At 52.7% G+C, this 11,342-nt stretch overlaps 2 protein-coding genes across 2 annotated transcripts; one reads left to right on the forward strand and one right to left on the reverse strand.

Moving 5' to 3' along the window:
- The first annotated feature begins 219 nt into the window (after window positions 1–219).
- NAT1 (N-acetyltransferase 1) lies at window positions 220–5,067 on the forward strand. Its single transcript, XM_003748197.2, has 3 exons — window positions 220–936; window positions 1,536–2,881; window positions 3,149–5,067. The coding sequence occupies exons 2-3, from the start codon at window positions 1,599–1,601 to the stop codon at window positions 4,056–4,058; spliced, it is 2,193 nt and encodes a 730-aa protein (XP_003748245.2). The 5' UTR covers window positions 220–936; window positions 1,536–1,598; the 3' UTR covers window positions 4,059–5,067.
- Window positions 5,068–5,938: 871 nt separating this feature from the next.
- LOC108864899 (mucin-5AC-like) lies at window positions 5,939–10,801 on the reverse strand. The gene is made up of 4 exons (XM_018641341.1): window positions 10,493–10,801; window positions 7,648–9,517; window positions 7,096–7,344; window positions 5,939–6,006 (listed from the first exon to the last, which is right to left on the reverse strand). The coding sequence occupies exons 1-4, from the start codon at window positions 10,799–10,801 to the stop codon at window positions 5,939–5,941; spliced, it is 2,496 nt and encodes an 831-aa protein (XP_018496857.1).
- Window positions 10,802–11,342: the final 541 nt, after the last annotated feature.

Below are 11,342 nucleotides of genomic sequence, written 5' to 3' on the forward strand. Positions count from 1 at the left end.
CGCCTTAATTTTTCTTCTCAAGCGTCCACACTGAATTCATGAGAGGTTTTTTCTTTTTCAGTCCCAAGCTTCCGCGAAGAAACAGATCGTTGTCCAAATCTGAAAAATCGTTCGGCGGTGGGAAGGGTTGGCGTTTTGTCCCCGTAAGTTCTACCCAGCGTCACCATAGTAGTGGAAACGGAAGGCAGGGCGTCGTCCTGCCTGCTCTTCGGGGCCGGACTGACCACTGCAAATCATCACGTTCAGAAGGGCTACGGTTCAGCACAAAGCTCGTACCGGCACCAAATCCAAACTGGCACTCCAAACGGAAACTCGCCCGCTAGGACTTCAGTTCCTCAGCAGCATCAACAACAACAACTTATTTCGCCCTCAAACCATCATAACAACTACAAACAACAACAACAACTCCAACAACACCATCACCAACAGCATCACCACCATCAACAGCATCACCACCGCGAGCGGGATCCTGAAAATGGCCGAAATGCAGGACAACATAGAAGGCAGCAGCAGACTTCACATCCAGCCAACCAGAGAGGCACTTCTCCAAGCCAGCAACAACACTCCTTCGTAACCAATGGAATCGCGACGTCCTCGAACATTATCAGCAGCAACCACAATAACAATCTTAACGGCAGCAGCAGCAACAGCAGTCAGATCAGCAGCAACGGTGCCAACAACGGTGCTCAGCAGCTCAACAGCCACCAATCGCAGCAGGCCGCTCCATCTGCGAGTTCCCAGACAGCGAGCGCGGGTGGTCCGCGACCATTCAAGCCCAGTCTTGGGATCTCGGGTCTCATCACCCCGTCGGGTCAGGACCAGGAGCAGGCGAACCTCGTATTCCGTAAAGTTCGAGGAATCCTCAATAAACTCACTCCGGAAAACTTCGAGAAGCTCTCCCGCGATCTTTTGAATGTCGGCCTCGACTCCACCCATGTGAGTTCAGATCTTCTGTTTCTGTTTCCTTTGGACCCCGTGGGAGACTCCGTCTCCCTCATGAGGGTTTCCGGGATTCCTTCCCTGGAGTTCCGATAGCCATCACCACCCCCTTGATCGTCTCTCTCTGGGCCTTCGTTGTCCTCGCTCTATGATCACCTCTTGGCGGGCACTCGCTCGCTCGGTCGGTCGGTTGGTCGACGGAGGCTGCCTCCTCATTAGCGTTTGAGGTCGTAGAGACCTGTTGTTAATAAAAATTTGAGAAGAAACATCAGTTCGTAATCAACGGAGCTTCCAAGCGTAGACGAACGGGTCTCGGTGAGCAGCGAGCTCGGTGGTTGCTTGCTCTGCTAGCATTGGCCGCACAATTAGCAGAGTCGGTTTGGCCTCGGCCGCGCGATGATGAGAGCGGTCTCTCTCCTTCGATGATTGCTCGAGCCCGAACGGAAGGCTCTTCGCGGAAAAAAAACCTTGGAGGGTGAAGCCCGGCTCTACTTCCGATTCCGAACATCGTCGTCCGAGTTGATAATCGGCAGAAGCGAGCTTGGGAAATAATTACGTAGCCTTTCCGAACTCACGTAGATTTTCTTCTGTTGCAGGTTCTTAAAGGTGTGATCTTGCTGATCTTTGAAAAAGCTCTCGATGAAGCCAAGTACAGTTTGATGTACGCGTCCCTATGTAGGACTTTATGCGAACACGCTCCCAACTTCGATCCGCCTCCCGCTAACACGTTCCGGCGATTGCTTCTCGCCAAGTGTCAAGATGAATTCGACAACCGGAAGAAAGCATTGCACGATGCGCCGCCGAACAGTGAACAGAGGACGATTGCAAAGCAGAAAATGCTGGGGAACATGCGGCTCATCGGAGAGCTCGGGAAGCAGGGACTGCTGCACGAGAAGATCCTCCACGAATGCCTCCAGACGTTGCTTAAAGGCAAGAAGCAGGAGGACGTCGACCTCGAATGCCTCTGCCACATGGTCCGAACCGTCGGTGCTCGTCTTGACACCCCCAAGGGCCGCGCTCTGGTCGACCAGTACTTTGAGAGGATGGTCAAGCTATATAATCAGGAAGGCATCGCTGCACGAATCAAGTTTATGCTGCAGGACGTGTGCGAGCTGAGAAAAGATAATTGGATGCCCCGTAGACGGGCAGCAGTTGGAAATCTTCAGCAACCGACCACTATGGCCCACATTCGGAACCAAGTGATGCCGCAGATACCTCAGCGACACTCTCAGAATGGTCACCATCCCGGCCAAGATCACCATAGAGGCGGAGGACCTGGCTCTCTCGGTCGGCGAGACAACAACAACGACGACATCTTCAACAGTAGTCCAGTTACTTCGATGAAAAAAGGCGGTGGCCACGACTCTCCAGGATCGAACGATTTTCTCAACTTCCTCGATCCGAAACCGGTCATGGCCCGTGACAATCGTGACGGCTCTGTCACCGCTGGTGACAATCGCAACCGCCACCATTCGAACCGCTTCAGCAACGGACATCATCGAGACCACCCTTTCAACAGCAATCAGAGAAACAACGGAGGCCACAACGGAACTCATGGAGGTGGAAACATGGCCATGCAGCTCCCTCTACGACTTCTCAAAAAATCGCTTCCTCAGCATCTAGATGAGATCAACCTGCGTCCCCATAACGCTCCGCCTTCGCTGCTCAAGCCGAAAACGATGCCTCCTCCCGGAGCTCAGCTCGCGCAAAACAACGCTATGATCCATTCGTCCACAACGCCGACCTTGCAGGCCGTCTCTGTGAAGCCGACCGTTGCGACGACTCCCATTCCGGTGAAGACGGATCCCAAGCCGAAAGCTGCTTCGAAGACTGAATACCAGGACAAAGTTACTCAACTCATCCAGGACAATGCCGCAAAGGAAGCGCCGGAGGACATGAATGCAGTCTGCGAAGAATTCGCCAAGCTGGAAATCCCCAAGAAGTGAGTTCGCGCCCCGCATTCCTTCTCTCACACGTATCGGTCTATTTTCTGGTTTTGGGCTTCGACGTCCAGGAAGAATTATTTTATTCATGGCTTTTTTTTCTCTTGATTCCTCTTCTGACTACTTCCTCGACACATTGCGGAATCCCTCCTTCCCTCGCGAGGGAGAGATTCCGTACGAATCTGGAGATTTTTCCCGACGTCGTCTGGATGCGGAGGGAGCCGCTCGATCAGAGTCTCTAACGATAATTTTTCTTCCCGTCGCAGGTTTGTGAACGACATTCTTGTTGCTTCGGTGTTGGACGCCTTGAAGCAGGAGTCGGCCTCCACGGACATCTTGGAACAGTTGGTGATCCGATTTGCTCCGAACGGAATCCCCGACACTTTGTCGGCCGTTCTCCGCAAGCTGCCCTCTGGCGAAGCTGCAGCGAAAAAGGCAGCACAACTCGTAGCCAGTCTCATCATGAAGGACGTGCTCGAATTCAGCGACGCATGCCAATGGACCGACGTTGCTAGCGGCGATGACAACATCCCTTGGATTATAACCGTTCTTAAACTTCTCCTCGAGCAGGAATCCGAAGACAAGCTAATCCAGCGTTCGAAAGGCGTCAACCTTATGCCGCACTTGGCAGCCAACGAACGCAACAAGGACGGCTTGGCGAACATGTTGGACCGACACGGTCTCAACTGTCTCCAGCCGCTGAACATCCGACTCGACAAACAGCTCGTGCAACACCTCCCGTCGGCCGACGCTCTTCGAAACTTCATAGACACGAAGCTGGACGACGCGACCAAACAGAGCCCGGAATTCGTTCTGGCTCTCGTGACGGCCGTCATGAGGTTCGCTTACAATGCATCCCAGGAGAAAGAGGAAGAAGAAGCTGCCTTAGAACCATTCAAAAACCTGCTACGCAAATACTGCGCCAAACGGAACGGAATGTGGGCGTTGTACGCTGTTCAAGAGCTTTGGGCTAAGACAGGCTACCCCAATAACGTTCTTCTCCGCTGGTTTATGTTCTTCTACAAGGAGGATGTTGTCGATGAGGTCGAATTCTGCAGGTGGAAGGAAGACGTCAACGACCAATTCGCCGGAAAAGGGAAAGGCCTTTTCGAGGTCAACAAATGGCTGAACTGGCTGCAAGAAGCCGATGAAGAGGAGGACGAAGCTGACGAGTAGTAGACGACGACGACGACGACGATTCTAATCGAGAACGACGGTTCAGACTCTGAGTTGAAAACACTAAAACACGCGTTCAGAGTTAGGTGAGGAGGTGAAGAGAGAAAGCGGATAGAGAAAATCCAATGTTGAAGAAATCGATCAGTGACTGAGTTCCCTGAGAAGGTGAAGGAGTTCAACGATTGGCACCCTGACGTGGGGAGGATCGATCGCCGATTTTCAAGGTGGAGAAGCTCCGTGGACGATTCGACTTCGTGGAGGAGGTACACTACCGATACCATGACGCGGAGGAGTTCATAAATCGTGAGAAATGAGGTGAAGATGACATCGGCTCCATTGCCAAATGGAGGAATTCCGCAGAGCCGATACACAAGGCTTGGTGGGGTTCTCGTGCCGATACTGCGATGTGGAAATGTTCGAGCCCACTGCATGCGCAAGTTATAAACAAGACGGAGCAGGAGCGAGAACAGAAAAAAATTGCTAAAATCGTCTTAGGAAATAATGCAACGGTTTTCGGTCGTATTTCCCTGCGAACTGAATACAGGTGGCATAGCCCGTTTTCACCGCGATTATTATAGCGAAGCGAAAGGAGCGACCTTGCGAGGAAACGATCGGTTCGATTTCGTCTGACTCGCATCGAAGCTGGGCCGGGCGTTTACGTTGGTGGTGGTGGTGAAAGGTGCCCAGCGCGGGGAAACTTTGTCGGACCGATCGGGAACTCTAGATTTTCTCCCTTTCGATTTAAACTTCGAATCGATTCACTCTGAATTGATGCAACCGTAGTGTCGAGGTGCTGATTGCTGCTCGCCGGCAATCGGCAGGAACAGGGAAACTTCTTAAAAAACCTTCAACAACAAAAAAGGAAACGGAATTATCACAACTTTGAAAACGATTGTTAACAAAATCATCTGCATTGATGTCAGAGGACGCCGGCGATCACGTCGTGGAGTGAAAAAATTTGAATTGGAGTATCGATAATAATAAAACAACTGATTGATTTTTGTCACTTGAACTTCAGAAGTCTGCTCGTTTTTCTTGAAACTGTTCCGGACTCTCGTTTTTGGCCTCGGTCCGAATCGAATGAACTCCGGCCGACGATAAAGACAGATTTTCCCCCTCTCCCTGGAAACTCGCGATAATTAGCTCAGCCACGCAGACTGGAAACAGGCCCAGCTTAGAACTCGCCAGAGCTCTCACACTTGCAGACCCATATCTGATTCCGTGTACGATGCGATCTTTGGGGCCGCTTCGTGGATATACAGGAGATACCGTCTAGAGATCTTCAATGACGCTCTTGGCGGCCGTGTGATGAAATTCCCCGATCCGCCTGGAGGGGCTCAGGGAGTCTTCTGTAGAACTGTAGAGTTCCGAACACCGTCTCATCTGAGTAAATGAGGGATTCGGATAGATACACCCGATCTGGGAGAGGATTCCGCGCACAGGCTCTACCGGAGACTCGAACGCCTTCGCGGACTATCGAGAGGAAATCGAAGGAAACGTCCTTGCGCAACACGGTTCCCCTGAACATATTTATTCTGTTTTCATTTTTCACGGGCTCGTTCATCGGCTGGGAGAATCGTCGACACCGAAGATTCGAGCAGAAACAGCGAACTCTGATACAGCTGACACAATACTACTTTTCCTGACTCGAAAGGAAGGGGCAACTCCGAAATACAGCTCCCTGACGGCGTATCGGAAAATATACTGTAGGCACCGACTACCGTCGCGGGGCAATGGAGCGGTCGGGGAATCGAAGATATTCCATCTCCTGTTATCTGGCCTAGGGCAGCCCCAATCGAAATTCTCTCCCGAGAAGGCTGCAGAATTACAAATTCATTTACGCATTCCGAACGCGTGTCCTCGGGTTGGATCAATTATTATTATTCGTCCACGAGCACGTAGCGCCGTGTTCTCGGCTCCTTCCAGTAGTAGTACACGAGAGGAGGATCTGCAAGATGGAACAAGTCTCATCAGATTCAGGCTTGAACTAGTATGATATTCGAGAAGAGCCCCGTTCGTCCCTGTCAATTCATTCACTCATTTTAAACGCTGCCCCCTTTGCGAAAAGTTTGATGTGCTCTTTCATTCGACCAGGCCGTTCCTCAGAATCTCATTATTAGCGGGAGCGCGGGAACGCTTCCCTCTTGCATGCGGCATCGGACGCTGAAAACTCAATTTTTGCAGCCCGCTTCAGGTCCTAGAAAATTCTCAATTTTCCATCAGTGATCGTTTTGCTTGAAGAGTTCCCCGACTCAGCGGTCGGCGGAGGAAAGAAAGACGATGGCCGGCGACGGGACTCGAGTTGGGACAGGCGGAGGAGCTCTCCGGCCGGCCGACCGGCCGAAAGACTGACCGACCGACCAGTCGGGCCGTGGGGCGTCCAAACGAGACCGGAGTTGGGCTCGGGTGAAAAGACATTGTCGTTCGTTTTTGTGGTCCCAATCTCTTATGGAAATTTGCTTCGTCTCTTCGTCGGTCGGCAGGGGGAAAAGGAGCCGCATTCACCACCGTTTTTGAATGGATCCTCAGGAGATAGTGAGAATGGGGTAAAGGCTGCTGCTGCTGCTGCTGCACGCACGTCTCCATGACCCAGATTCGGAACACAACACTTATACTCGACCGGGCTCGCTCAGATACAAACTAGCTGGCGTGTTTCGAACGCCATTCACGTCCGCCCGCCTTAGTGCCCGCCTCCGGGCTCCGGCGCTTGAATGCGCCGGTCTCGACCCACGGCCTTGTGGATGCATCTTAACGATATGTATTATCAACTTATATGTAGTAACAGGCAGAAACTCAAGTACGGCATCACATTTGAATGAACGCCGAGTGTAATTACTTTATGAATAAGCCCCTCGCGAGAACACGTGCCCTTTCCCGCCCTCGGCGGAGAAACAAGTATGATAAGGGTGGTTCTCCTAGGATGCTTGCGAAGACTGAAAATACACTTGGCCTGCATCCGGCACGTTACGCGTTCCATTCTCTCTTCAATTAGCGTCTCCGGGGAAAGTGTTTAATTCATGCGAGATAATCAACTCACTTTGCGGATTCTCCTGAGGAATGGTTGCGACGAGGATTTTTTTCCCATCTATTAAACGCTGACGTCGCATCTGGATTTTACTAGTCTGCATAGCGATACCGACCGGTGCTGGGGGCAAGGGGAGAACTCCGGGAACTCCACGAATGCCTTCTTTCGGAACAATTACGGATGTACCATTAGGGAGCAGAACGCCCTCTGCCAGCCAGGTCGTTTCGGGTTCCACCTGCCAATCGATCCGATACGAAATGTCTGCAACGAGTCGGTTGGATTCAATGTCCGAAGCGCTTCCAGATACTAGGCACCGTGTCGAGAAATAAAATCGCAGAAAACAGAAGCGAGAGCGGAATATTTTCGACATTCTTTTTTTTCAAGAAAACTGTTCGGGAGTCGAAATTTTTCGCGAAACTCTCCAGTCTCAAGCAGAGAGCGGCGCTGAGCAGTCTAGCCTCGGGCACTCGCGGAGGATGGAGCCAGACGGGTAGTCATATGAACGTGATATTTATTCAGGTCGAAAAAGTGCGGATTCGGACGAATCGCGATGGCGAGCATTACCTGCATTGGAAAGTTTCCGCGTGCGACCTTGCGTCACCGTCTGATCAGAAGCTTTCCGGCGAGCTTCGGATTCCGCGGACGCGTTGATTATTTGCATCACCGAGCTGATGATGGTGTCGCTCTGCATTGCGTCCTCCCGACCCTGGGACGCCTCCTTCACTCCGACCGAATGCGGGATTTTTTCGAGGAGAACGTCCTCCTCGTTGACGATCCTCACCCTCGACGGGGATTCCGATACGTCGATAGCTTCCTTCGACGATTCCGTACTGCTCACGTCGATTATCGAACCGCGGAAAGCGTCGAGTACCGTGGAGGCCTTGTTAGCCGTGATGTCCGTATCGACAGCGATCGCGCTGCCGACGGGCGCTTTGACCCAGGAGCCTTCGCGCGGGCCGAGACCGGGCCGGCTCGATTCGCTCGTACTCGATTCGACAGCAACGGTGGCGTCAGTGGACGCGGCGGCTGATCCCGCGATCATTTGCTCCGTAACGGCATCGGCTCCGCTCTGAGTCACGTTCAGGAGATCCGACGACAACCTATACGTGTCATTACTGATTTGCAAGATCGTCGTCGGCACGTCGAGACGTTCGGTCGTGTTCGTCACGTCTTCGGGAGGCGTGTCTCGAGGCGAGTTAAACTTTTCGGCCAACACAGTGCTGCTTTCGGCCTGCGTTGTTGTCGGGGGCTCAGTACTCGTTGTTGTCGGGGGCTCAGTACTCGTTGTTGTCGGGGGCTCAGTACTCGTTGTTGTCGGAGGTTCAGTACTCGTTGTTGTTGAAATCGACGGTGTTGCGGTTGTCGTTATAGTCGTGGCTGTCGACGTCTCCGTCGGTACAACTGTTGTTGTTGACGTTGCTGTTGTAGTGTTGAGCACATTCATGATTTGTTCCTTATCGTTCGGATCCTCAACAATGAGGATGACACTGTTTGGTGGCATCGTCTGAATAAATGAATCCGAGATTTTCGAGTGCTGCGTTATGATCTCCTCGTGAGCGTTGAATGGTCTCGGGAATTTCGTTCCCTTCTCACTCCGCGAGGGGGACGTCGCGCTCTCCGACTCGATCACAGGTTCCTCGGACTCGGTTGAATTTGATGAATCGCCCGTGAGGGTCTTCGGATCTGCGGGTCGTTCACCGAGCGAAGTTGCGATTGATTGATTCGGGGAAATTTCGACAATGGCCGTACTCGGGCTAAGTACGGCTGCATAAAGCGTGCTTCCACCCAATTCGATTTTTTCCGTCGACGCCGATTCCGTTGAGCTCTGTTGCGCTGGAAATCCGTCCGTCTGGCTCATTCCATCGGTGGCGGAGCCTTCGACAGCTGCGGTTCCCGCCACGTCCCCGGCTAGGGTTTGGGTCTCGATGGTATCCCGCCGTGTCGTCACCTCGACGAGCCGGACGTTCGTCAGGTTGACATCTTTGCTCACGTCAATTGTGTTCGTGGACAAAACTGATGTTGGATCGGGCAGTTCGGTGGGCTGGAGCTTATTTCTCACTTCGCTTGACTCACTTATCAAATCGTCCTCGGTCGTCGGAACCTCGCCCTCCGCGCGGCCGGGTGGAGGGAGGTCGACGGTGCTTACCGATACGACGTCATCTGGGTTTGTCACGAAAGGAACGTCCACGAACATGGGCTTCCCCTCGGTAGCCGTCGAGTGGGGTCTCTGAGTTGCGTTGACGGCCACAGAAACCCACCACTTGTTGTTCGGCTCGTGAGATTTGGATGGAGTATTGATCTGTGGCTTGGAAGCCAGAACTTTATTCCACAGGATGCTTGGGTTTTCCGTCACTGGGGGTCTCAGAGCAGGTGGGGGGTAGTACGGAGCGACAAATGCAGGTTTGGGCATCGGAATTTCCGGGTTACCGACGATCTGGGGAGAGAATCATTGACTCATCAGAGAGGAGTAGCGTCGACAAGAACTTTCACCATGCTGGGAGTTTTGAGCCCAGAAAGCTATTATCCGATTGGGTTCTACGCGAGAGGAGCCCCGATTAGAGTCGGAGGCTCGGACTCGCCATAGCTAAATATTAAGAGCGACCCGATGTCAGAATTAAGGAGGGAGCCGGCAGTAGGTATGAGGATTGGAAATATTTCGAGCGCTTCATAAGCAGTCAGACCTAAATAATGCTTGACGCAAGGTCGAGCGTGCCACTTCACCGAACGGTAGGCGGGTTTCAACCCGGCTCGCAATTTCAAGATCAGCCCGCACCGCCTGTCTGAAGGATCGCAAGGAGCCTAAGCGACGCTCGTATCGGGAACGAGGCTCCCCGGGAGGGCAATGAGCGTTGTTCTCACAGAAGACCAAGACATCGCAGAAGCTGCAATCGCTGAATGAGGGAGGGGGTGGGGGGTTTACAAGGAGATGCGCGGGGTTTTAACGGTGAAAATCGGGACCCGCTGCTGGAGAGCGATTTTTCTCGGAGCACGTCGTCGTAAGCGGAAGACACGCGAGAGCTCGACAATAATTATTTTCCCTAAGCGGACGCCAAGGAGCGATCCGAGGGTGCCACGGAGTGAAGCTTTTTCGCTCACTGAGACAATATGTCGAGTGATACGTTTTCCGAGATCCCCAACAACGTGGGATTCAAAACGGAGCGACAACCCTGGTCAGCGCCGGGGGCATGGGCATTCACGAGCGGAGCTTAAATGTCGAATAATAACAAAGGATGTTCTAATGTCCCCGGGAATCGATCGGGAGCAGAGAATTCTACTTCTCGGTTAGGAATTGCGGTGTTCTCAGCCTGGACTCTAAAGCTCAAATTGTTCCCCCTGACGCAATGCTCCGAAAACTCATTCGCATCTCGTCGAGAGGGAATGGAATAACACGGGAAACCGGGTGACCTACCCGGTAATATGCGGTGCGGCGGTGAGTATCGACACTGGGTTGGATCGGTAACAGTTGCGGAATGAGAGGAGCACTTGTTGTAGTCAGTGTACTCGTCAAAGTTGTCAGCGTCGTTTCCACAGAGGAGCTGTTCGATTCTTGTCTCTGAGGTTTCGGGTTTTGACGTCGCGCTTGCGTTTCGTTCAGAGCAGTCACGTTCGATTGCCACCAGTACACTGACGGAATGTAGCTCGTCAGCCGCATGGAGGGCATGCACGCCTGGGGGGTGCCCAGCCACGAGAAGATGCACAGCAAATAGACCGGGAGCATTTTTGTTTATCACGTGAAGGTCATCGAATCCACGACTCTTCTGAGCTTGCAGACCTGACGACAAACGTCTTCAAGCCGTGGGCCTCTCCACCCTAAGGTTTCGGATAGATTTTGATCAGAGATCTCAGCGATAAACTTGACTCCGAATTTGAAGAATCTCGCTGGGGCGTCGAAGCCCAAAACTTCGGTAAGCGATCGAGCCGTCGAACGAGCCATCGGGCGAGCGAGCGAACGAAAATCAGTCACTTGGGTTTTGTCTTTCGAAACCGCGAGTTCGCTTGGTTCTCAAAGACAGGCAATCCTTCGTTCCCTACGGAATCCTCGGAGCCTCTGCCGAAACGAGATGAATGAATACTTATCACGGACCCTCAAAAATCTCCTTCCCCCGTGGTATTTCCCGCAGACGTCATATTAGCGGGAAGCGGTTCTGGAATCATCGTGAAAGGCGCATCGGTGAGTCTCGGCGCCTTCCGATGGTGATACGATCACGGCTTCATTTAGCGGACGACTCGCGCACGGTTCGCTCCAGATCATATGTTCC

This window comes from Galendromus occidentalis, unplaced genomic scaffold (genome assembly GCF_000255335.2).
Source record: "Galendromus occidentalis unplaced genomic scaffold, Mocc_1.1 scf7180000077529, whole genome shotgun sequence".
NCBI lineage: Eukaryota > Metazoa > Arthropoda > Arachnida > Mesostigmata > Phytoseiidae > Galendromus > Galendromus occidentalis.

Coding starts and splice junctions, on each gene's coding strand:
- NAT1 (XM_003748197.2), top strand. CDS start 1,599: ATGTACGCGTCCCTATGTAGGACTTTATGCGAACACGCTCCCAACTTC. Junction 2,882..3,148: donor AAGCTGGAAATCCCCAAGAA/GTGAGTTCGCGC, acceptor TTCCCGTCGCAG/GTTTGTGAACGACATTCTTG.
- LOC108864899 (XM_018641341.1), bottom strand. CDS start 10,801: ATGCTCCCGGTCTATTTGCTGTGCATCTTCTCGTGGCTGGGCACCCCC. Junction 9,518..10,492: donor GCCGCACCGCATATTACCGG/GTAGGTCACCCG, acceptor TTCTCTCCCCAG/ATCGTCGGTAACCCGGAAAT. Junction 6,007..7,095: donor TCCTCAGGAGAATCCGCAAA/GTGAGTTGATTA, acceptor TCCATCTTGCAG/ATCCTCCTCTCGTGTACTAC.